Below are 27294 nucleotides of genomic sequence, written 5' to 3'. Positions count from 1 at the left end.
TCCACATTCTACCATTTACAAGATGGTGCATATAGATTGAAGTTGCAGTAGTGATTGTGGCAAGGAATTCAGAGGACAGTATATGCATTCATTTCTGCCCAAGAAGGATGAAACTCAGGAAAGCAAGGATCCCCCTGGTTACCCAACAAGGAGTCATCTGCTTCAGGTAGAAATCAGAATAAGACATACTAGATTTTGTCACTATTGTGACTGGAATCCTGATATCCAGGAATCCTTTCTCTTACAGCAACAAGGTGGCCTTTCTTTACCAGGATTGGAGAAGAAACTAGAACTGCTTGAAACTTCTTAGTTAGCTAGGTCTGGAGGGGAAAGAGCCATTGCTTTAGTGATTCCTTGTAATTCCACGTCATACTAGATTACCTAGTAATGGGGAAAAGTATAACACATTGTTATAGACTATAGATGAACACCCTACTGCACAGTAAGTAGATCACAGAATCTTTTTCCTATATGTAACGCTGTATTCTTTGACCAAGAAATTGAAATTCCCTCCAGTAGCCATCACTGTTACACTTTTTTCTTGTGTGAGTATTAGATTTCAAATATGATATGAGATTATGTAGTGTTTATAATTCTGTAAAAAACTTATCATACATAGCACATCCCCCAGATTTATCCATGTTGTAGCAAAAGACATGGTTCCTTACCCTCCTTTATTAGGTTTACGTGTATTTTATGGAGGTCTTCAATCTTCTGCCTCTTATACTCTTTTTGCCCCCTTTTGTTTGATGTGCCCTAAGCCTTGCCCAGGAGAACTTTTATGTTTGGTATATGGTAAAGATTTAATTTCTTTCTTTTGCACACGGATATCCAGTTTTCTTTAAACTATATTTGGAGGATACTATTGATTCCTTACTGTGTACTCTTAGGCTCTTTGTAAAAAATAATAACCAAACAATCAGTTAACCATAAATGTGTGAGTTTCTTTCTTGGTGTTACGTTCTCTTTGGTTAGTTAACATGTTATATTTATGATTGCAGCATGCTGCTTTTATTCTGGTTGCTTTATAATATGTTTTGAATTCAGAGAGCACAATGTTTCCAGTTTTATTCTTGTTTACCATTGCTTTGGCTATTTGCCTGTTTGTTTTTTCCATACACATTTACAGATTGTCTTTTTCTATTTCTATGAAAAATGACATCACAGTTTTGATAGAGATTACATTGAATCCGCAGCTACCTTCGAATAGTATGAACTCAACATCAGTTCTCCCAGTTTTTGAACATGAGATAGCTTTCCATTTATTTTACCTTTGTCTGTATGTATCTCATGTTTTCTGCCTATAACTGTGATGATTAATCTTCACTGTCAGCTTGAATGGATTTAGTCTTGCTTAGGAGTGTTAGTGAGTATTTTTCCTGAGAGTTTTGACTGTGGAGGGAAGACCCACCATAAATGTGGGGACGCTATTTCATGGGCTGGTATATTGGGCTGAATAAGAAGGAAAAAGTAAGCTGAGCACCAGCATTCATTGCTCTGCTTCCTGACTGCAGACAGAATGTGGCCAGGTCCTCATACATCTGCCCAACATCTAGAGCTGCTAATCACCACTGTACTTTTCCCACCATGATGGCTAGACCAGCAAACTATAAATTATAATAACTGCTTACTAGACTTTTGTGGGGACATTTTTTTCACAACAAGAGGAACTATAACTAATACACAGCCTTTTATCTCTTTGGATAAATTTGTGCATAAATATTTTTAATTATTAAAATGAGATTGTTTTAAACACATACTAAAATATATTCAAATGTTATTTTATTGTTCTTATGTATATGGATGTATGTTTGTATCCCACATGCATGTCTGATGTCCTCAGAGGTCAGAAATCTACAGGGTGTCAGATCCCCTGGGACAGAGTTTACAACTGGTTCTGAGCCATCATGTGGGAATTTAGCTTAGGCCCTCTGTAAGAGCAACCTGTGCTCTTAATTCTTTTAATGTGTTTCTGAATATAGTTTTTGAAGAATTTTATACTTCTATTTAATAGAAATAATGCCTTGTGATTTTCTTGTGGTTTCTTCTGCCATGGTGATATACACTCATCTTCGACTAATTTTTCAGTTGGGGATTTTTATTATTCTGCTTAATCTTTTTACTTAATACTGCTATGTTCAGATTTTCTATTCCTTCACAGTTTGTTCTTGGTTTGGTTTATGTCTTTAGGGGTTCAGTTTCTTCTAAACTATTACTTTCGTTAAAATAGTATTACCATGGATATCTCTGATACTCCGTTTTTGGTGATAGCAGTTGTGTAATGGTTTAAATTTCTGATCCCATTTCAATAGCCTTTTCATTAGTTGAGGTAGGGGTTTGTCTATTTTTTTTTCATTCAAAAATCAAATCTTTTCATTGTTTTTTTCTATTTTATCTTTTACATTCCATTTGCTTATGATCTGACTTTAATTCTTCTACTAAGTTTTGATTAAGTTTGTCTTGCTCTAGATATGTGAAGTATAAATGTATGTTGCTTATATATGCTCTTTGTTCTCTTTGATGTGTTATTTTATTGTTATTAACTTTACTAATAGGGTTGGGATTTTTTTTAATGGTATGGTATGTTGCTTTCCCATTTTGTTGTCCTGGTGGTCCCCCCACTGTGGAATTAGAGTCTCTTATAGAGTCTAAGGTTTCCTTGAATTCATGGCCATAGTCCAGCCTCAGCCTTCTAGGTGCTGAGATTGTAGGTGTGTATAGCACCCTGCCTGGTTTCCATTTTCTTCTGACTAAATCGTATTTATTTTTAAATTTCGTCTGTGTACCATTTGTTGCTTAGGCATATTTGTTTAATGTCCCACTATTTATGTGTTTTCCAAGATTCTGTTAATTTTTAGTTTCATTACATTATGATCTAATTTAAGAATATTTTCTACCCACCTGTTCTTACGTTTTGCTGTTAAATTTTTAGTTATGAAGTTTGATAACTTATACTTTTTTCCCCTGCTCTGGACCTTCCATGCTTTGATTTAACTGGATTTTGTTTAGAACATTCTGTCTCTGAAACTATGTTTTTTCTGTCCAGTTTTATTTTGTTTTGATTAAAGTTTCTTTAGTATTCTGTTCCTATGCAGGAAAAGGATCTCTTAACAAGCACTAGGATATAAATATTTATTTCCTCTCAAACTTCATATACTGAATCATAATTCTCACGTTGACAAAATTAAGCAGTAGGATCCTGGGAGGTGACTTCAACTTTTTCATGTGACCTCATGAGTAGGACTTAGAACCCTTATAGAAAGAAGAAGGCCCAGGGAGAAGTTGTTGTCGATGAGCAACTAACACCAGACAACTTATCTGCACCTTTATCTTAACATGCACAGTGAACAGAATCGGGAGAAATCAATTTGTCCTGCTGTTATGTGAATTGTTCTCTTGTTTATTATTGTTCATTATTAACTACTTTATCATATCGTACAGTAAGGATTCCAAAGGAACCAAGGCATTTCTTTAGCTATTTCTGGGAAGAATGCTTGTTTAATCAGCTATCTGTACATTCTTAAGCCAGAGAATACTTGACAGATAAACAATACTGGAATGGATGTTTTTAGTTAACAAAGATGTTTCAGGTTTGAAAAATAGTTGAAAAGTCATCCCAGGCATAATTAATGAATAGTTTCTTATTCACCTGTATTAAGAAGCCAGACTTCACTACTGTCCCCAAATTGAGAAGCGACTTTTATCATGAGTTCAAAGTTTACTCTGTAAAGTCTGGGTCCTAGTGGCACAGAGGGTACCTGTGTATTTGAACCCATGTATTAGCTAAATGTTTGAGCAAGATATCTGGAAATGAGAAGCCTTTTCTGATTCTTTGAAGGCAAACAGCCTTGGTTGGTCATTATTACTTCTGCTGTGTAAACTAGTCTCTTTAAATTTAGAACTAAATTTATTTTATCTTTTATTTAAAATTCAACAGTTGCACATAGGTAAAGTACTCAAAAGTACTTAACGCCTTGTGTGCTCTCACTAGATGCTTTTCTTATTTTTCTTCTTGATGTTCTTAATTCTGAACCATTTGACTGATCAAGGTACAATCTCTTGTGATGCATTCATACCAGCTCCAGAAGCTTATATTTTCTAGATATGGAATCATTACATGAATTATCTGATAAATGATTTTCATTGTGATTAATAACAGTACCTTAAAAATTTCATATTCACTCAGGTATATATGCAAGGAAATTGAGAGGCTGCCTACTTAGTAGATGTCACATTGACCAAAAATGATGAAAACATACCTTTATTCATAGGGATGCGTTACATGACAGTTTGAAACTTGCTTTCATCAACAATGTCCTTGGGTTGTGTTTTAGGTATTTTTCACACTCCTGTGACAAAATACAACTTAAGGGAGGGAGGGTTTTTTTTCCATCATGATTTCAAGTGATATAAATTCATGACAATGGTGCCTACTCATCTGTAGAGGTAGGAACTTGAGTGTTTGTTTGTTTGTTTGTTTGTTTTCCCACATTTCTGAGGACCAGGACACAGGGAGAAAAGGAAGTGGGATCTCACTATAAATATCAAAGCCTGCCCCAGTGACCTATTTCCTATATAGGCCTCAAGAGGCAGAGGCTTTACAGCCTCATAAAGCAGCAGCACTAGCTAGTGTTAAGATATATGAGCCTGCAGGAGATAATTTACACCCAAACAATAATAGATCTCTATAATAATTCATCAAATGCATGGCCTTCATCTTGAATAACCAAGTTTGAGGATGAAGAGACTTGGATGGGTCCCTTATCCTCTTCTATTGAATATTGTGCCTGAGGTTCATATCTTCTGACAACCCTCTCCTTCCTGTCCAACCATCACCTCTGTCTTTCTAAGCCACAGTAATTTGAACTGTGAGGTTCTGGTACCTGTTTTATGCAGATTTCTAAGAATAAAATATTTCTTTGCTAAGAATAAAATATTTCTTTGCTTTTTCCCAATTTTATCCCTGAGATATTTCTTTCCCTATGACAGTCAAAAGTGTATGACTTTGAAACTCAAGAAACACAACCTCTTTTATGTGTTCTGTGCATTGTATTCCAAAAGCAGTATTTGTTAGATTTAGGTTGTTGACAGAAATGATTTTTAATGTGATAGAGTCTTGTTAGAACTATTAGATTAAATTATTCCATTTATTTTTTCAACAAACACATTTCATTCTTGTTATATTCTTAAACTATGGCTATGTCCATTTGGAATTTGGCTCTCTTTCCTCTTGGGATTCATAATCTAGTGAGATAGATGATAAAAATAATGACAATTATTGTAAAGAAAAATGAAGCACTTCAAATTTTGCCTATGTTAGGATATTACCAGACAATAACATGCTACCTCTGGTAGACACGTTTACAACGTTACCACTGGGTCAATGGCCTTAGGGGAGGAACTCTCTGCTGGGCTCCCCTTCTTCTCTATTATTTGGGCTATTTCATATATGGTTATGACAGCCTTATTCAAATTGGAGCTTAAGGGTGTGGCCAAGCAAGCTGTAGTGAAAGGAAGTTAGGAATGAAACCATTTTGGAGAGTCAGCCACATATCATTTCAGAGTAATTTTACAACTTTTTTTCTCTCTCAAATATTGTAACATGTAGTGTCTTATACTAAGAGCAATAAAGATTGACATATTAAAATATATTAATTCTGCTATGATTATGAAAACTGTATGAAAAGCATTCTCCTTGGATGTTTTTAGTTCTGTGGCATTAGAACTATAGAATAAATTCTTTTGACATCAGTTTGGAAGAGAGAGCTAAGAAGTTGGAAAGAAGCAGTTTTTACCATGGAGTAAATATACTTGAGTTTAAATTTTAAACTATAACTGGTTTGACCATAAATTAAGACAGCCTCTTTAACAACAAGAAACATTTTAAAGCTGCTCCCATAGATTCAACTGACTCATAAGCGCTGGTAATAAATAAATAGTCTTAAAGTTTTAACTTGTTGAAGCCAGTTTCTTTAGCGTCAGTGTCTTCCTGGAAAGCATTTTGATAAAATGCATATAGTAATAAAATATTTTCAGACTTTGTTATGTTAAGCCCATTTTTTAGCAGTCTGTACTGAGTAAATAAATCTGAAATTCTGGTAAACCATAATACACAACCTCTTTGTCCCACAGTTTAACTATGATTAGTTAAGGTTTGGAATACCTGTCTAATGAAATATTTTGGAGCTTTTCAAACATTGTTAGAGAATATTACTCATGCAGCAATATGTTTCTACAGTTCAACTGAAAAAAATTATTTAAAAACCAGTACTGGAAATTAATGCTAGGTCCTCACGTGCTCGGTAGCCAGTTTCCCACCCTGATCTATACCTCCAGCCTGCTTCTATAGACAATTTTTCTACTATAAGTCTTCCTGCTCTTTATGTTGAAAGAATTATGTTTTCTTTTCTCTAGTTTTCTATATGACTATATGTATGTGTGTGTGAATCAAACATGAATTAAATTCATAATGAATAAACATGTTCTATAAGCATTTCAGCCTTTGACTCAGTGAGGCAATTTTGACTACTATCCAATACATCTGATATACTTTTTTCCCCAGATTTTTGTCTTTAGAATATTTTTTCTTTGTATTGTGTTTTTAATCTTCTATTTGTTATTTTTATTTTTGGCATGATTTTATATTTGTTGGTTCTGATTTCTAGATAGTCTCCTTAAAATACCAACAATTTCCTTCCACATTGCAAGACTTTTTCAGTGGTAAAGTGCATGCCTAGAACATTGCAAGGCCTTGGATTTAGTGCCCAGTACCACCTCCTCCATACAAAGTTCATGTTCTCATTGCCAGTTATGCTAATCTGTTATTTACTGTATGCATTAAAATTCAACATTAGTGGAAAAAGTGAAGACAGGTGTCAGTATATCTCAAATTACAGATCTATATTTGTTTCTTTTAAAACTCTGTTCTAGATTTCTCTAACTGAATCTTATCTTTGCAAACATATTCATGATATAAAGAGAGCTAACTTGCATGGAATATCTCATTGAGCCAGACACTTTTATTTATTGTACAGTTTTGCAGTCTACTATGAAAACTGTTTTAAATAAAATCATCATTTGGAAATTATACTCTTACATTAGAAAATTACAAATGTATTCCTATAGCAAGCAATTTGAATGTAACAATTCTAATGGCTTATTTCTAATGAAATAGTTTTTATAGCTAATTAAGTTTGCCATTGCTTCCATTCCTTCTATCCAAGAAGAAGTACTTTTATGGTCTCTACTCCCTTCTTTCCTTGTTTGCCTCCTGCTTCCTTGATACAGGATGCCATCACTCTGTTACAGAGTTATATTCCCAGCTCTCTTTCTTACTTTATGTTTTCTGAAGGATTTTCACTAAGTTATTTAAGCTGTTCATGAACTCACTATAGCCCAGGCACGTCTTGACCATGAAGTCCTTCTGTCTTATCCTTATGAGTAGCTGAGATGATAATGCTTTTGCCACCAGGCCTGACAAATCGTGCTTTCGTCTGTTGTCAGTGTGATTAATCTAAGTAGGTGTCTCTCATTCCAAGACCATATACTAATCCCTATTTTACTATGTACCTAGAAGTTAGTTGGAGACTTTAAAACCAAACATTGAAATACACACAGGAAGTTGTATTAGGGATTGTTGGTACAACTAGTGTGTGTGTTTGTTTCCTTCTTTCTCTTATCTTCCCAGGGTTCATTTGTTTGGCTTCTATTTGATTTGTTTACAAAGATGCAAGCTTTGAAGTAGACATCTAGACAGTACTGTTAAAGAGAAGGGTAGAACAAGTAGACTGCTTTATAGGTAAGCATGTATCCTCCGTCTCAGCCCTTGTCATTCATAGATTTTACTTCCCTCTCACATGTCTGCATTGACTTTCTTATTGCTGTCCTAATTTCCTGTAGAAATTTATTTTGTTCTTTGTCTCTCAAATTAGAAAGTAGTTCATTTTACTCTATAAATGTTGAACTATCATAGTGTTGCCTGATGTGTTAGTGGTTACTTTTAAAAAATAATTTTTGGATATAATTGTTTAGTTGTATTGTCTTAATTCTGTTTTTTTCTGTTTTGTGATAAAGGGCTTTGTGTATCTGTTTTCCTTCATATGGAGTTCCTGTCCTTAGACAAACACTCTTTTATAGATATGACATCACCAATGCAAGGTTTATAGTAGTAAAACCGGTATATTTTGTGTTGGCTGTGCTCACAGTGAGGTAAGTAGCTGTGAGATAAAACTGTATAAAAAGTCACAACTAAAATATCCCCTTCAAGATAGAAATAAAGGCACATACATCAGATAAAGTTATGATTACTGAGAACATCCTCAAGTATACCAGGTCTTATAAATATAGCTTTGCAGGTTTTTTTAACTCATGGAGGGAGAATAAAAAGAGTGATCTGTTTTTGGCAGGGACTTAAGGGAACATCAATGTAACTGTTAACTGGCACTTTTGTCACGTTCAATTTCCTCCTGAGTTCTTTGGCTTTTTTTTTTCTATTTCTTTCTTTCATTATTTTGGACATTTCGGGTTTTCAAAGTGTAATTTTTGAACAGCGACATCTCTAACCTTTCAGTGTGAGTAGTGTGTTGACCCTGGAATTGGTTGAGTCACTTAATATTTTTCTCCACTTGTCAAAGCTGAAGAGATCTGTACCTTTTGCCTTCTGCTTCCTGAGCCATTTTTCTGCTGGTAGTAATCTTCTATTGTGTGTGGCAAGTTTTCCCCATTTTTTTATTTGAAAACTACCAGAATTTGATCCTTAAAGTTGCTCAAGGTTAAAAGGCTTCAAGATTTCCACTTTGTTCATGAAAGAGTAACTGGTACATGACTGGTTACTTTTCAAGTCTTATATCCCATAAAGAACTGGGAACCAGACAAAATATATGAAAAAAAAATCTATTCTGACTTTGGGCACCAGGCATACAGTCTGAAATCTCTGAAAAGGAACAAACGAACAAAATGAGTGTTACAGGCATCCTGACTTTTTGTCTGTAGGCAGTTTCAAGATCTTTCAACCTGTGATCTTGCTGAACTTAAGAGACGAGGAGTAGAGAGCAGGAATTGGTGGGAGAGGTTATTAGAGAAGGGGAACTATGGGCAGAAATAACTCCAAAACCTTTGTGTCGATGTAAATCTGTGTATGTGTCCTCATAAAGGACACCTGAGTTCATACACTAGGAGCTAGGAAATACTGCCTAATTACCGTGTGTATATAGTAGAGACTCACAAATCTTAACTCATAGTAGAAGAGTTAAATTAATCCTAGAGTAAGGTTACTCTGATCTGAAATGAATAATATAAAACTTCACCTTGAAAAATGACTGATTAACAGTAATTTTACTGCATGCAAAACTTGAATATTCCCTAAGGGAGTAGAACAAAATCCAGATACTCAACAGTGTAATTATTAAAAGGTCTAGTATCCTACCTTCCCCCTTCCTGATTAGATCTCCCAAGACGTAGTGAAATGTGAGTTATAACTAGGAGAAAGTTAGTCAACAAAAATAGAACCAAAGACAATGACAATAAATTTAATAGAGGGAGACTAAGCAACTCTGAAAATACATTGGATGAGTAAACAGAATGCATAAATTACAGATAAAGAAATAGAAGACTATAGAGAACCAAAAGAAACTTCTAGAAGCAAAAAGTGTACTATAGGAAATGAAAATTTACTGGATGAGATAAATAGCAAGGTAAACATTATAGAAAAAAACTACTGATGCATTTAAATATGTAAGAGTGGAAATTGTCCAATCTCAGAAATAATGAGAATAGCCAAGGTGGGGAAGAGTCATTGAAGTCCGAGGAACTATTAAGCAAATTTATATGCCATGAATTGGAGTCAAGGAAAGAGAATAAACAGATAATAGTTGAAGTAATGACTATCAAATTTTCAAATATGTTGAATACTTTTGCCCCCTCTCTCCATATATCTAAGAAACTTAGTAACAGAAAATTTAGAAGCAGAAAAACTAGAAATAAGAGCATAGTAATTATAATCAACCTGTTAAAACCAGTAATTACATTTTAAATGCTGTGGGAGAAAATCAAACCAAAACAACAACAACAACAAAAAAAAACATTCTGTGCAGAAAAGGGTCATTTCCTTCTCATCAGTAACACTGATAGTCAGAGGATGATACACTGGCAACTTTCAAGTGCTTAGAGTGAGAAAATGTATGTATGACTGTAGAACCCATAGGTAATGAAATTGCTTTAAAATGAAGAAGAAAAAGAAATGAGGGTTAAATACATGGTTTGAGATGAAAATTGAAAGAATATGTTCCATCACACCCCAACTGTAAGAAATATTCCTAGCATTCTTCAGGCAGAAGGAAAAAAATGCCAGTTGAGAGCAGAGACAGGTAGGACCTTGGTCTGGCTGCCCAGTTGATCTTACCAAAACAGTGAGCTCCAGATCTGGTGACACATAGTTTCAGTCTCTAGCCAACAGATACGCAGGAACCCATACTTCTCACATATATGTGTAAACAGTGCACACATACATGCCCACACAACTATAGATTTTGTTCTTGTAAATTCAACCATACAATAGTTAAATATAAGTAATGCAATCACTATTGAAAGTTGCAAACAATGCAATACCTCATAGTACACTATAGATAAGAGTGAACTTTAAGAATGAACATTGGTTAAAATCATGAATATGGAAAAAGATATGTGAACAATAAGGAAGCCAGAATGCCCATATTAGTATGAAATGAAGTAGTCTTTAGGAAAAGTGGTATTACCAAGAATTATGTTAGTCATTTCATAATGATTAAATGATCAATTCAAGAAATTAGTAAACTAGTAGATAAAACTTCATTGAGGAAATAGAAGGCAGTAGCACAACCAACTGAACCTGATTGACATTTAAAAAGGTACTGAACACAATACTACCAGAATACATTTTCTTCAATTCATGTTACATTCACTGTGAGCCATAAAATATACTTTCATCATATTTAGCAAGGAACTCATAAAATATATGTTCATTGAGAAAATGAAATTAAAGGCAACAAAAGGATACCTAGAAATTCCCAAAATATTGGGCTGTTATACAGTATATTTGTTTGTTGTGATTATTGTTACTTTGAGACAGTCTTGTAGTGTAATCTAGGCCAGCCTAGAATTTACTATGTAACCAAAGCTAGTCTTGAATTCACAATGATTTTTCTGCCTTAGCTTCTCATGTGCTGGGATTACAATCATGAACTACCATGCCCGGCTTATAGTATACATCTAAAAAGATAATGAGCCAAAATCATAAGAGACGTTAGGAGATATTTTAGATACAATAAAAAAAATACAACATATGCAAATTTATGAAATGCAGGTACCAACCACAGTGCTTAAACAGAAATAACTTCAAAAGAAGAACCTAAATTAAGCACAGTTCTACTTTAAGCAACTAGGCATATCTGTCCAGGTAAATGAGAGAAATGATAAAAAGTAAAGATTAGTAAATGGAAAATAAGCAATGCAGGAAAAATATAAATCAGATGTTAGCTCCTAGTAAGAGCAATATGCTTGCAAAGCTTATAACTATACTTAGAAAAATTAAAAGGGAAGAAGACATGCTCGCAAATACTCAATGTGGGAGGCAATGTAATAGATCCCACTACAACTCTTGGAGTCACAGAAAGGATAAAAGACTATTCTGAATATTAGGCTGGGGGTTTCTACAATGTAGATGAATGAAAATATTCATTGAAAGGCATAGTTGATTAAAATGAACTCAGAAAGAGCTAAGAAATCTGAAGAGCTTAACAAATCTGTCAAAGAAATGAAGTGAGTAAGAATTATTCCACCATTAAAATTCTGTCATCTGATATATTTAATGGTAAATCCTATCAGATGTTTAAAGAACAAATAACCTAAATTCAGAATACAGAGCGCAATAGAACACTTCTTAATTCATGCCACAAGGTGGATGAGATTGGGACCTGTTGGTTAGAATGTGCAGGAGCCAAGGAAAATAGTCTAGAAATTGCTCAGAAAATTTAATTCAGAACTGCCGCGGTGCTCCAGCAGGCCACATTTGAGTAGATATTCAAAAGAATTGAAAACAGGAGCTTAGGGGTTATTGCTGGTATAGTATGCACTGTGTCAATATTCACAATAGCCAAGCTATGGAAATAACTCATAATAATAAACAAATAAATAAAGGAATTGTTTTACCTCTCTTAAAATGGAAAAAATCCTGGTATTTGCAACAATGTAGATTCATCTAGAGACTATTTTGCTAAGTGAAATACAGCAGCCACAGGAGAACAAGCAATGTATGATTACAAATAGCTTAGTGATGCTTATATGAGAAATGTGTAATAGCAATTACTAGAAGCTTAAGATAGGGATGGAGGATTGTTCATTGTTATGTTAGGTTATAGTTACACTTGATTTAAGGGGTAAAAAAATCTCCTATGTGACATAGTCCTATACTTAATATAGTATGGCTATATCACAATCCATGAAGGTAATATCATGTTCCATACCCTCGTATAAAACAAAATAAAAGGATGCAATTTTAGGTGAGCTGATAGATACATCTTTTTCCTCTATTGTGATGAAAGTATCATACTTGTTTGTAACTATACAAACTCATTAAATTGTATAGAATGCATTTAGTTAACTAAAGCTGTTAAAACTTGAAGATAAATAATATCATTGCCCTTATTTGTAATAGTCCCAAACTGGAAATCACCTGTATATCTCACACCAAACTGGAAGCAACCTATGTAGCTATCAGCAATTTACTGGATAACTTTTTGATGTATTCATTCAGTGGAATGCTAAGCAACAGTAATGATCATCCAAGATGTTTCAATATCCAGAGCACCATTGCTAGGTGCAAGAATACCAACACAATGAATGCTATGTAGAATGATCCTATTTATATGGAATTCTAGAAAAGGCAATACTATAGGGATAGAAAGTAGATATGGTGTTTACCCGGATCCAGAATTGCATGGAAGGAAGCTATTAGTAAAGGGCATGAAGGAACACTGGGATGTTATTAAGAGCTCCAGACCTTGATTGTGGTTCAACTTATATACATGCTTACGTTTGCCACAGTTTGTGGAATTTTAAATTTTATTCTGGTGCATTTTTGTATAAGAGTTACATTTAGGTTAAGAATGATGTGTAAGAAGCAGTTTGGAAGAAAGATATCAATGGTTCTACAAAAACCACTACAGGCCAAGCCAAGTGTAGCTCAGAGGTAGAGTGCTTGCCTAGCTTGTATGTGGCCTTAGGTTCAATCCTCAACACCACACCAGCACACACTCCCATACACACAGAAACATACAGGCTTATATATTCATGGTAGAGGTTCTTGGAAGTTTCAGCTGTTTTCTGAAAGGGAAAAGAGGGAATGAAGGAGAGGAAAACTAGATTGTCAGTTGTCTGCTTGATTCTTGAAGTTTAATTTTTCTGCTCAAAGATATGTCTTTGTAGCTCCTTTCTTCCATAGGAGCATGCAGTCTAAAGAAGGACCTTAAAATCAAGAGTCAGCCTTTCTCACTAAATGCAGAAAGCATGCGAAAAACAAATCTATCACTTTTATTGTGGGTCTTACTTATTAGGCTACACATTCCATCAGATCTCCATGGAATGAGAAAGAAGATAAAATCTAGGATGAAGAGGCTAAAATGACATTTTAGCTCATTTTACATCAGTGCTTAAATTAATCAACATGTTTATTTCCTATCTCCTCCATTCCTTCTGAGTGGGCTCCATAGCAAAGGCAAGATAGAAAAGGATGGATCATCAACTGAGAAGCTAGAACATGGGTACAAAATCTAATTCCTTGCTTGTTTGCTGTTTTCATTAAAGTATTGTGATTTCTCTGGTTGTGCTAAGTATTCAGTCACAGGAAAATGCCATAGCAAAGCCCCCTAAAAATCTCTAATGGCAGAAAAACTAAGAGGAGACTGTACCCACTAATTGTGTCCATTACTATTCATTCTAAAACTTCTGGACCTAATTTTGTTTTCTTAATTTTGTTTATGCAGAGGAATCTTCAGATGTCAATAATAAAGTCCCCTTTTGCTTGGTCTGTTTTTTATTAAAATAACCTTTTTCATAGGAAAAGCTGAGTTGCACGGTTTAGAGCTATTTGAGAAAAATGATTTTGGAATAGGAAATTCAAATGGAAATTGTTTCATTTTTGAAATTTGTAGTAAATTGTCACTTAAAATTAGTGAGTTAGATACTCAAGTAATAAAAATTTGTGATGTGTTTCTCTTATGGAAGAAACCATAGTTAGTCTATATTCAGAATGTTGGCATGTATTAAATTCAGTGCCCACTGCAGTATAAATTAGGAAAAGAAAATGTGGACAGATACATTATTTTTTCCAGGCCAGGTAATCATTCTTATCTAAATTGGACTGTAATAAAAAAAAAAATAAGACAGTCTGTCGACCTGGAACTGAATTTTAAGGAAGTTTGCTGAAAATGGTTGATTTAGTCTTGCTAAAGTGAACAAGTGGTTCCTTTAGTTCAAAAATTGGCAGCATCATGGCAATCTCTTAAAATACACTTCTGATTGGGGTGACGCATGTCAGTGGTGATTAGTCTTGATTTATAAAGAGAATTCAGCTTTCCTAATCCTCAGACTTTACTACTCTCCTTCCTCTGCCAACTAAATTAGAAATTTAAAAATGCGAGAAAAGTATATAATGCTGTCATTATTTTATTTCTGTTACTACCAAACCAAAAAAGTATGAGAATATAGTAATTCTTGATTCTCAAAATTTAGATATTTATGATCTTCTATACTATTCATGCTGTCTGACCTTATTGTCTTAGTTTCCCAGGAATCATGAGGTACAGGCTACATACAGAGGTTGAAGGCAGGGGTGTAGTATAAAGCTATGGTGGGTTTTATGAGTTTTTATTAGGATATTTTCATTCATAATGTGTTCAATGCATTTAACCTTCCCTCCTTCAACTCCTCCAGTTTAGCCTATATTCTCCTCATTTCTAATAAATTTGAGATTCAGATTCTCCAGAGCTTAAATATTATTCATTTGATAACATAAATTGTATAATTAAAATGATCAGATCCCATACAGAGATAAATATTCACTAAGTAAATGAAATGGAATTTTTAATTTGGAGAACAGTTTGTAGAGAATAAGACAGAAGACCTGCATTTCACAAAATTACACTTATGCAGAAGCAATGAACATAATTTATTTTATGGTGAGGGGGTCATTGCAACACGAGGAACTGTATTAAAGGGCTGCAGCATTAGAGAACTACTGTCTCAACCTCTGATGTATGCTGTCTTTTCAGCTAGTCTTTCCATTCCTGAGTAGAGGAGGAGGAAGAATGGGAAGAGACTGGTCCTTCTGCTTGTCTATATAGTTAACTATTTGGTATCCATAGAATGTTCCTATGGTAATGTACACGACAGAAGTACTTACTACCCTGAAGATGCCACCTCACCATGCTCTTAGGAAATGGCATATGTGAGGACCAAATAGCTTTCTATAAGCCTGGGAGGGGACTCTCTCCAAGAACTGAACTCTACTCTAACTTGGATCATGGGATTTGTAGCTCCTAAACTATAAAAAAAGTTTCTTTAAGCAATTATTGATAATTATTGATATGATAGTTCTTGTTGCAGCCCTGCTGACTAACTCAGGATGTAATGATATTGGGCATATTTTTGTATTCATGAAACCTGCCATTTATACCGCTTGGAAAGGAAGCATACAACTTCTTTTATTGAAGTAGGAAGAGAAATGTCTTTTTACTTGGTGGTGAAAAGAAGGCACCATCATTTTTGTTTTTCCTTAAGCTTCCTAGATCCCAGCTTTTTGATTATATGATATGAGGAATATGATTGGATTTTTGAGCTAAGAAACAAACCAGGATACAAGGCTTCTCTCTTTTCCCTTTTATATACCTTTAAATAATCTTGCTGAGTGCCCATAGCAAAATATAGGTATGGTTTATATTATTGTTTTAATGTTGTTATCTGAAAGCTTAATTCAAAATGAGAAGTGAGAGCTCGCCACAGACTGATATTTTTTTATGTTGTTGTAGAAGGAGAGGTAGGCCTTGAGCTACACTATTGTTAAGTAAATACATCTGTTTCATTGTTTCATGTAATTGTATTCCAGGCCCACAAACACATTTCTAATGTATCGTGGCTTAAATCAATAGACTGTCTCAGAAGAGGACATTGGAAGTGGCATGAATTTGTACTGGGAAAATTCTGTACAGATTTGTATTGTTCTTTGTGTCATTTTGGAGAGCTACTTTTGATCTGACAGTATCTGGCTGCCAGTTGGCAGAGAGAATTCACCTAGATTAGGTAGTGGCTTCCTGTTTCTATGTATGGGCTTGGGAAAATGGCCTTTACTTTCCTCGGAAGAGTTCTCAGAATATACTGGTACAGAATGTTCAGAAGTAGAATGATTCCCTTAAAAGCTACATCTGGTTAGCCCCAGAAAAATAATTCCATCAATATTTCAACTCATTTTGATCCTTTTTTTGTAGTTTGTAGTACTTTTTTGAATGTATGTAGGTGGCCTTAAACCATATGGCAAATGCATTTTCCAAAAACATTCAATCCTTTTCTTACTAGGAACTATTTTCCATATTTCCTTGATATTTGAATAGCTCCTCTCAGCAGGCTCCAACCCTCCTTTTCCCTTTGATCCGATTCTGCTTATGCCGTTGGCTTAGCTTACATACATTGGCAAGTTTATACATGTTTCAGTACCATATTTAAGAGTGAAATTACCCATTTTTTTCTGTTTGAAGTAAAAACAAGTTGTTACTATTTTTAGATACCACACATTGAATGTTTGTGCAGCCATTGCCCTGTACAGAGTCATTATTATTCATATGATACTGTATTTGGGCTCAGTGATTTGTTTTGTATTAGTCTACTTTAAAATGCTCAATTGCCTAGGTTCTTTTTTCCATTAAATGATGCTTTTAGATGCTTTATTTTTAAGCCTATGAACACTTTTTTTCAAGATAAAAGGTACTGGATGTGCATTTGTTAATGACAAATCAGAGACCCAGATATTTAAGGAAAAACTATATTCTGCCTACTAAAAGTCTGAATCTTTAAACATCTGTTTTAAACTTAGTAGGGTTGTCATTCCCTCCCCTTCCTGACAACTGCTTTAGTACAGTCTTAACTTCCAAAGTGAAGATTGCCTGGGGCATGTAAGGAATAAGAAATAACATAGATAATGTACCTGTTATGAGGATGCTTAATAACACATATTCAATAGTGTGAAATATTTAAAGAATGCTAAATCTGGAAGAGACCACAGCAAGTTATAAAGGCAGTGGTCAGACTTACAATCCTCTGTGCTGCTTTACACCCCATCCCTGGAGTTTTTGTGAAGTGCCTTTGCTTCCTAGGCTGCTTTGCAAAAATGTAATCCTGGAGCACCCTTAGCCATATATTAACAATTCCTCAAAAGATGACCATTGCATTTTAAGAAACCACATGTAATTTCTTCTATGATGTGGCTGAATTTTTTCTAACATATCTTATAGTTTAATATAGTGTTTAGTATGTGTAGTTCTTCTATTTATCCTGTATATTTTAAGTATTACTGGAGAAGATGTGGTTATATTATTAGAAGAATGACATGTATGTATTCTGGTGGGGTAAATAATTGAAGGTATTGCACTTTTAAGTGGCTTCCATTTCAAGCATTTTGATAAATGAATTTACTCCCACTTTTACATTTTTAAGTCACCGGTGATGAAAATATACAATGTAGGTAGGTTTGTATTATTGAAAAATCATCAAGGTACTTTGAAAACATGGATTTATATTGAACATGGGACAACATTCTTCATTCTGCAGTTGTCATCGTTGTCAGAGGACCTGTCTTATGTAGGGATGTTGCCTAGTCAATGCAGTGACAGTATTGATGATCTTCCTGTCCATAGGAGTTGTTGCAGAGGTGGACTACACTGAGATAGAAAATGGCAAAATAAAAAGTTTAAATTTATCTATATTTAGCACATAAGAGCTAGACAGCAGAAAAGTTGGGTTCTCCTTTTTGTTTTTTCTTTAAGACCGACATTTAGTATAGCTTACACCTAGTACCTGAATGTCATCTGCCTCAATACGGCTTTTGTAGATTTCAGTGCTCTTGAATATTGAGTTCATGGAGGAAGGGACCTTTTCACAGGTTGCCCTGGTTTTTCTTCTGTGCTTGTTTGGGACCCAGTCTGCCATTGTGCCTGTCAGAACTTGCCATAATTTAAAGGTTTAAGGTAGATGATTAAACTGCTTTAACAGACTATCTTATCTACCAAGAACAACTTTTTTTTTTTACCATTTTGTTGATTCTTTGTGAATTTCATACCATGCACCTCAGTCCCCTCTCTCCTTCCCTTCATATCAGCCCTCCACCCTTGCAATCCCCACAAAAGGAAACAAAACAATAAAGAAAAACAAGCAAGCAAAACTCTAGTCATGGAAGCTGCAGTGTGTTACAGTGTGTCCCACAGTATACCCTTTTGTTCATCTTGCAAATGTCTGGTTCAAAGCCTCCTGCTACACTATCAATACTGGGTCATCATCAGGACTCCTCTTGGATATCCCGTTGTTGCCCTGTCTCATGGAGATCCTGAAGCTTTTCTTTTACTTTTTCTCTTTTATTTGTTTGTTTTTTTTTTTTTTCAAGACTGGGTTTCTTTGTGCACCATTGGCTGTCCTGGAGCTCACTCTGTAGAGCAGGCTTGAACTTCCAGTGATCTGTGTGCTTCTGCCAACCGAATGCTAGGATTAAAGAAGTGTCGATAGGGAATAATGAGAAATACATAAAATCTGGTATATCACCATAAACATAAATATTTTAGAAAACAGAAATTATACCACTATTATTATGAATATTCATGGTAATATAGACCATGTTACCTGTGATATATTTATATTTTTACAAAATGTTCTAAAACATAAAGATTATATAAACTTATTTCTAATTAGAACATAATTGTTCAGACTGAATCATTAATTGGGCCTGTTATTGGTTTGCTGCCAATAGAACCCAAACGTCTACCATATTCAACTCCATTTTGTGTACCACATATTATATAAAACCTTTTGTGTAAAAATAAAAATTTCTGGTTTAAGTGTATTTGCTGGTTAATGTTTGCAGCCACACTTCACCTATCTGAACTATCTTTATTTTACTATGGAAAACTAAAGACCCATCAGATCTTATCAAATGCATTTCTATCCCTTTAGCTTAATTGATGGCATTTGGGGCTTGGTTTGCAGTGAGTATTTTCAACTGCCTTGTGTTAGTAAGCTGTGGTTGTGTTTGCCTTTGTGCTGGCTTCCTACAAACCAATGGCTGCCTTTTAATCTTTGATAAGGAAAGATGTTTGTTGAAGTCGTTGATTACCTGTTCCCAGTTTTCTAGATCAGACTTACAAGTGAGCCAGTGATCCTAGGTTTAATCAGAGAAAACTGTGCTGATTTAAGGCTCTGGATTCAACATTACCAAGTTTGAGTATTTATTATGTCTGGTCTGTAAACAGGAACTTAATATCTGTCTGCAGGAATTGTTGATGAAGAGTAACATATAGACCTTGTTAAAACATTAATTTGGTGTCTAATGTGCAGAAGAGACTCAGCACAGTGCACTAATCTTGAGCTACTTCAGGGCTTGTCTTTTGGTTTTTATGTGTTAGGCACTGAACCTAGAATATGGGAAAGACTCAGTAAATGTCTTGTGGAATTGACTGGTTTACCCTATTTTTTTGTTCTGTTACAGCCCACTGTTTGTAACATGGAAGATTGGTCGAGACAAAAGACTGCGCGGATGCATAGGTACCTTTTCTGCCATGAATTTGCATTCAGGACTCAGGGAGTACACACTTACCAGGTGAAGACCAATTTCTGTTTCATTTATTTCTACTTACAAAAGAAACCTTATGCTACTTAAACATGATACTTTAATTCCTTTTCATTTATTAAATTGTTGACATTACTCTCTCATTTTTTTTTTTTTGCTAGGATTTCCTTTTTGGTGTCCAGGTACCTTTTCCTATAAAGTATTATTGATGTGTATCAATATATAAAATACTATGGTAACATTTATCTTGCCATCAGTTTTTAAAGTGACTTTTTTCTTCCAGTGGGCAGCTTATTATGTATAACTTAAAAATGAGTGACTAAATGTCCATGAGTTACCAAAAGTATGATTTCTACCTTAACAGCCTCAATTTGTTCCCCTTTCTTTTTTTAATATTTATTTATTTTATATATATCAGTACACTGTATCTGTCTTCAGACACACCAGAAGAGGACATTGGATTCCATTACAGATGGTTGTGAGCCACCATGTGGTTGCTGAGAATTGAACTCAGAAACTCTGGAAGAGCAGTCAGTGCTCTTAACCACTGAGCCATCTCTCAAGCCCTTGTTCCCCTTTCAGACCTTTAAAAATAGTTGTTGGGTTTTTCCCCCTCATTTTGTACATTTTGCTACACTTTTATGAGCTTTAAATCTTTAAGAGAAATCCTAAGAAGAAAGTGATGTCACAGCCGGACAGCATAATCATTCCCATTTATCCTCAACTTAACTGTAGCTTGCTTATTTGGTCACGTCTAACACAATGGAAAAATAACAAGTGCCTCATTATATGTTGTAAGATTTTGCCTTCAGTTTCTCAACTAACAGAGAGTTGTCTAGCATGCTATCTGATTTGGATAAATACAGCTTCTAGCAAATTATTTCAGAGAAGAACATTTCTTAATAATGGGCTATTAGTAAAGGTATTTCTTGGTTTTGTTCATGTTTCAGTGTGGCTACAGACACATAGTTGTAATCCATACAGTATTGGTATAAGAGATTGGTCCTTGCTAACTATTGGTACTTGGGGAAAGTTGCTTGGCTTCCATAGGTGAAGTGAAAATTCTAGTATTTTCTTCTATATACTCAATACCAGTGTTAGGAAGATGTTAGGAGAATGAAATAATTAGTCAGTTATTATTTTGCTACAAGATTGATGTGAAATTTTATTATCTTACTGTAGAGTTGTGTAAATTCAGACTTAGAACACCATTTTAAAAAACTGTACGTTTAAATGTTCTCATATTTTAAGGTATACAATAAGTAAGTGAGACTTTTTATAGGCAGTCACAAGAAAAACGAATAGTTTAGAGGACATATTTATTGTCTCTTCCCAGCTATTAGAAACCATGTGTTTGAACTTGATTAAACAACACAAAACATTTGAAAGGTCAAACATCTCTATCTCTACATCTGTCCATCCATCTCTTTGTCATCCATCTATCTTTTGGAAAGAACTCCAGCTCGATGAAGAGTATAAATTCAACCCATTGAATATTTTTAAAACATAAGATGAGATAGATGCATTTGATGTGTTAATAAATTCTTTAAGTGACCACTTTTGGGAAAACAGATACATGTGAAATTACATGTTTATTGCATGTAATGGATAATGTATTATACATTTCCAAAAACACTTGTTATGAGGCATTCTGGCTCCTTGACATTGCCTGAGAAAGAATTCTTTGGCCAACTGGACTCAGGAAACATTGATACCAGGTGACAAATGTAAAACACTCTTCTTCATTGCAGCAAGTTTCAGGCCCTTATGTATAAGTATTGTTCTAAACCTAGAAAACTATATAAGGCAGTATTTTAGACTCCAGTTTATCTGACTGCAGACCCCCTTTGTCCTTCTTGTCTAGTGTCTTGGGCCACAGGATTCCAAAGAACATAACTTAGTAAACTCAAGCCTGTTAAGAAAATTTACAAGTATAAAACTTTGTTTACATACACACAATGTATAGTGTAGAGCTTCTTGGTGCTCTCAAGTGAAATTGTGGTAACAATGCCATTATAAAATATTCCATGCTTTACAAATTTTTGGTGGCAGTGGTAACTGGTAACAACTTGCTTTTGTTTAGAGAAACTCTTTTGCCTGGGAAGTGAGAATATCCAACTGATTTATTTTTTAACTTGTGGGGATTTTTTCCCCAAGAATAATGTGAATTAAGTCAATTTTCACACAATTGAAATTTGCCTGTATTTGTGTACTTTTAATTCTCATTGCATTGTGGTCTGTGCCTGGGAACTTCCTGGTTACTTTTCAACCCTTTCCTTGTATTTCTATACAGCTTCCTTAAATTGTATATAGTACATTAAAAAGGAATGTGCTCACGCGTGCACACGCTAGCGCACACACACACACACACACACACACAACACTTATTGTGTGTTTTATATACACACATATGCATTCTGTTTGCTTCTCATATTTGTGTCAATATATTATTTACATATAAATTTTCATACTGAGTAGAGATAAACAAAAGAAATCTCAAAAATTTAATTAGTATTTTAATTAATTTTAGAACCACAAGCTCTATGGAGTCATTTTTTAGAAGTTTTAATAATAATGCTTTTCTGTCCCAAAAGTTTTAAGCATTTTTGCATAAAAGTATATGGTTTGATCCTGTGCATTAAGGTCTTACTAGTTACAATGAGCATAAAGTACATGTAAAACAGGATGTAACCCGGAATTACTCAAAGTTTTCTTGGTGTGTAAGGATTGAGCATAATGATTTTTTCTTTTTCTTTCTTTTTTCTTGATCTTCACACAGTCTGTGAGTTGTTTCTGGGGTGTTCAGAGATTTCTGGGGTTAGTATCCCATTATTAGTGACTGCATATTATGTCTGTTCTTTTGTGACTGGGTTATCTCACTCAGGATGATATTCTCTAGATGGATCCATTTGCTTAAGAATTTTATAAAGTCATTGTTTCTGATAGCTGAGTAGTACTCCATTGTGTAAATATACCACAATTTTTGTATCCATTCATCTACTGAAGGACATCAGGGTTCTTTCCAGCTTCTGGCTATTATAAATAGAGCTGCTATGAACATTGTGGTGCATGTGTCTGTTGTATATTGGCGTGTCTCTGGGGTATATGCCCAGAAGTGGAATAACTGGATCTTCAGGTAGTACTATGTCCAATTTTCTGAGGAATCGCCAGACTGACTTCCAGAATGATTGTACCAGTTTACAACCCCACCAACAGTGGAGAAGTGTTCCTCTTTCTCCACATCCTCGCCAGCATCTGCTGTCATCTGAGTTTTGGATCTTGGCCAATCTGACTGGTGTGAGGTGGAATCTCAGGGTTGTTTTGATTTGCATTTCCCTGATGGCTAAGGATGTAGAGAACTTCCTTAGATGCTTCTCAGCCATTCGATATTCCTCAATTGAGAACGTTTTGTTTAGCTCTGTACCCCATTTTTAATAGGATTGTTTGATTTTCTGGTGTCTAACTTCTTGAGTTCTTTGTATACCTTAGATATTAGGTCTCTATATGATGCGGGGTTGGTAAAGATCTTTTCCCATTCTGTTGGCTGCCGTTTTGTTTTCTTGACAGTGTCCTTAGCCTTACAGAAACTTTGCAATCTCATTAAGTCCCATTTGTCAATCTTTGACCTTAGAGCAACAGCCATTGGTGTTTTGTTCAGGAAATTTTCTCCTATGCCTATGTGTTCTAAGGTTTTCCCTACTTTCTCATCTAATAGTTTCATTGTACCTGGTTTAATGTGGAGATCTTTGATTCACTTGCACTTGAGCTTTGTACAAGGAGATAAGAAAGGGTCTATTTTCATTCTGCTACATGCTGGTTGCCAGTGGGATCAACACCATTTGTTGAATAGGCTGTCCTTTTTCCACTGAATGTTTATGGCTCCTTTGTCAAAAATCAGGTGACCATATATGTGAAGGCTCATTTCTTGATCTCCTATTCTATTCCATTGATCCACGTGCCTATCTCTGTACCAATACCATGCAGTTTTCAGCACAATTGCCTTGTAATATAGCTTGAGGTCAGGGATAGTGATTCCCTCAGATGTTTTCTTGTTGTTGAGGATGGATTTCGCTATTCTAGGTCTTTTGTTATTCTAGATGAAATTGCACATTGCTCTTTCCAATTCAATGAAGAATTGGGTTGGTATTTTGATGGGGATTGCATTGAATCTGTAGACTTCTTTTGTAAGATGGCCATTTTTAAAATGTTGATCCTTCCAATCCATGAGCATGGGAGATTTTTTCCATTTTCTGAGATCTTCCTCGATTTCCTTCTTTAGAGGTTTGAAGTTCTTGTCATACAGGTACTTCACTTGCTTAGAGTCACTCCAAGGTATTTCATACTTTTTTTTGACTATTGTGAAGGGTATCTTTTCCTTAATTTCTTTCTCCACATGTTTGTCCTTTCAATATAGGAAGGCTACTGATTTGTTTGAGTTAATTTTATATCCAGCCACTTTGCTGAACTTTTTTTATCAGCTGTAGAAGTTCTCTGGTGGAATTTGTGGGGTCACTTAAGTACACTATCATGTCATCTGCAAATAATGTTTTTACTTCTTCCTTTCCAGTTTGTATTCCTTTGATTTCCGTTTCCTGTCTAATTGCTCCGGCCAGGACTTCCAGTACTATGTTGAATAGGTAGGGGGGGAGTGGGCAGCATTGTCGAGTCCCTGGTTTTAGTGGGATTGCTTCAAGTTTCCCACCGTTGAGTTTGATATTGGGTGTTGGTTTGCTGTATATTGCTTTTATTATGTTTAGGTATGGGCCTTGGATTCCTGTTCTTTCCAAGACTTTTAACATGAAGGGGTGTTGAATTTTGTCAAATGCTTTCTCAGCATCTAGTGAGATCACCATGTGGTTTTTTTCTTTGAGTTTGTTTATATGGTGGATTACATTGATGGATTTCCGTATGTTAAACCATCCCTGCATCCCAGGGATGAAGCCTACTTGATCATAGTGAATGATCATTTTGATGTGTTCTTGGATTTGGTTTGCAAGGATTTTGTTGATTATTTTTGCATCAATGTTCATAAGTGAGATTGGTCTGAAGTTCTCTTTCCTTGTAGGGTCTTCATGTGGTTTAGGAACGAGGGTTTATTGTAGCCTCAAAAAATGAGTTAGGTAGAGTTCCATCTGATTCTATTTTGTGGAATAGTTTGGACAGTATTGGTGTTAGGTCATCAATGAATGTTTGACAAAATTCTGCACTGAACCCATCTGGACCTGGGCTTTTTTTGGTTGGGAGGCTTTTGATGACTTCTTCTATTTCTTTAGGTGTTATGGGATTATTTAGATGGTTTACCTGGTCCTGATTTAACTTTAGTACCTTGTATCTGTCTAGGAATTCATCCATTTCCTCCAGATTTTCCAGCCTTATTGAATATAGGCTTTTTTAGTAGGATCTGATGATTTCTTGAATTTCCTCAGTTTCAGTAATTATTTCTCCACATTCATTTCTGATTTTGTTAATTTGGATACTCTCTCTTTGCCCTCCAGTTAGTCTGGCTAAGGGTTTTTTTCAAAGAACCAGCTCTTGGTTTTGTTGATTCTTTGAATGGTTCTTTTTGTTTCTATTTGATCTATTTCTGCCCTAAATTTGATTATTTCTTGATGTCTACTCCTCTTGGTGTATCTGCTTCCTTTTGTTCTAGAGCTTTCAGCTGTGCTGTCAAGTTGCTGATGTATGCTCTCTCCAGTTTCTTTTTGGAAGCACTCAAAGCTATGAGAACCTCTCAGAACTGCTTTCATTGCATCCCATAGGTTTGGGTATGTTTGTTTTCGTATTCATTGAATTCTAGAAAATCCTTAATTTCTTTCTTTATTTCTTCTTTGACCCTGCTATTGTTTAACAGTGAGTTGTTTAGTTTCCATATGTATGTGGACTTTTTGTTGTCTTTGTTGTTGTTAAAGACCAGCCTTCGTCCATGGTGATCTGAAAGGATGCATGGGAGTACTTCAATTTTCTTATATCAATTGAGGCTTGCTTGTGACCAATTATGCGGCCAATTTTCGAGAAGGTTTCGTGAGGTTTTGAGAAGAAGGTGAAATCTTTTGTTTTAGGATGATATGTTCTGTAGATATCTATTAATTCCAGTGGGTTCATAACGTCTACTAGTTTTACAGTGTCCTTGTTCAGTTTCTGTTTCCATGATCTGTCTATTGGTAAGAGTGGGGTATTTGAATTGTTTTTATATAGAAAAAATATTTATATCGAAGTACTACTTTGAAAAAGATACTACTTTGAGATAGGAAACTATAATTTTTGGTTGTATAGCCTAGACTTCAAGAGGAATTCAGAATTTCTAAGCATATCAATTTAGTGGTTGTTTTTGGAGTCTAGTCATCCTATCGTAATGTTCAGAACTCATATGAACAGACAGAACTGCATGAACTTAGGGGCCTGCCTTTAGCAAGGGAGCAAGCAGAGCAGTAGAATCAAACAGTTCTCAGTGATGGTTTACAATAAGGACATCTAGTTATTGATGACCTTTATCAGAAATTAGGTAGACATTCTATTTTCCATAATACTACTCACACCCATTCTTATTTTGGTAAAATATTAGTAAAATTATATTTTATCATTTTACAATATACACTTCTGTGATCCTAACTACATACATTCCCATGGCTTATCTCAAGAACTTTTTAATCCTCCCTGATTGGAACTCTTTACCCTTTAAATGTTCATTCCATTCATTCCTAAGCTCTTAAAAACACTTTTCTAGTTTTTTTTCTCTATGAATTGACCAATCTAGGTCCCCATCACATGGCTGGCTTATTCCACTAAGCATGATTTCAAGGTTTATTCATGTGCTAGTATATGTCAGTTTCTTTCCTGCTTAAAGCTGAATAATAATCCTGTTCAAGTGTCGATATCTATGATGTTCTGTGTATCTATTTGTTCATCTGTGGAGCCTTGGGCAGTGTCTATCTTTGGGCTATTATAAATATGCTACAGGGAAAATGGTTCTTTAAATACCTGAAGTCTCTCTAGAAAATTGTTATCTCAGATGACAATCACACAACTTGTTCATAGTTCATTAATCTTTTAAAATATTTCTTCAAATTTATCAGGTATTTTTGAAATGAAATATCTACTCTGGATTCAATTTTGATTCATTAATGAAGTTTTTAATTGAAATTTTATCATAGTCAGTGTTTGCTTAATTGAAATTTTGATTTTAGATTTAAAGAATACTTTATAAATTGTCTGATGATGTTCTTTTAATGATAAAATACATAACTAGAAAGTATGAAAACTGTGGTAATTACAATATGGAACTCTGCAGAAGACATTTCCCCTCTCTTAGACTTAAAGACAAAAGCAGGGAAGTTTATAGTAAACACAAAGCTGTATGCACAGCTGAGTGTCACAGAGAAATATAAAATACAAGTTGGCGATGAAGTACATGGATTACTGTCCTTTTTTATTGCCTAGAC

The 27294-nt window shown here is 34.8% G+C and overlaps 1 protein-coding gene across 2 annotated transcripts in view; it reads left to right on the top strand.

Moving 5' to 3' along the window:
• Positions 1 to 27294, top strand: part of AMMECR1 (AMMECR nuclear protein 1) — a gene marked incomplete at both ends in the record, with an annotated part of 103215 nt that overhangs the window by 27350 nt on the left and 48571 nt on the right. The window contains one exon of one of the 2 annotated variants that reach the window (XM_080909627.1): positions 19775 to 19885. The exons of the other annotated variant lie outside the window; for it this stretch is intronic. Coding sequence (XP_080765753.1) covers positions 19775 to 19885 — 111 coding nt within the window. The remainder of the gene's footprint in view (positions 1 to 19774; positions 19886 to 27294) is intronic. 2 annotated transcript variants of the gene reach the window in all.

This window comes from Micromys minutus (genome assembly GCF_963924665.1).
Source record: "Micromys minutus genome assembly, chromosome: X".
Taxonomy (NCBI): Eukaryota; Metazoa; Chordata; class Mammalia; order Rodentia; family Muridae; genus Micromys; species Micromys minutus.
The sequence above is the reverse complement of the archived record's forward strand: the minus strand, read 5'-3'. Positions and strand labels throughout refer to the sequence as shown.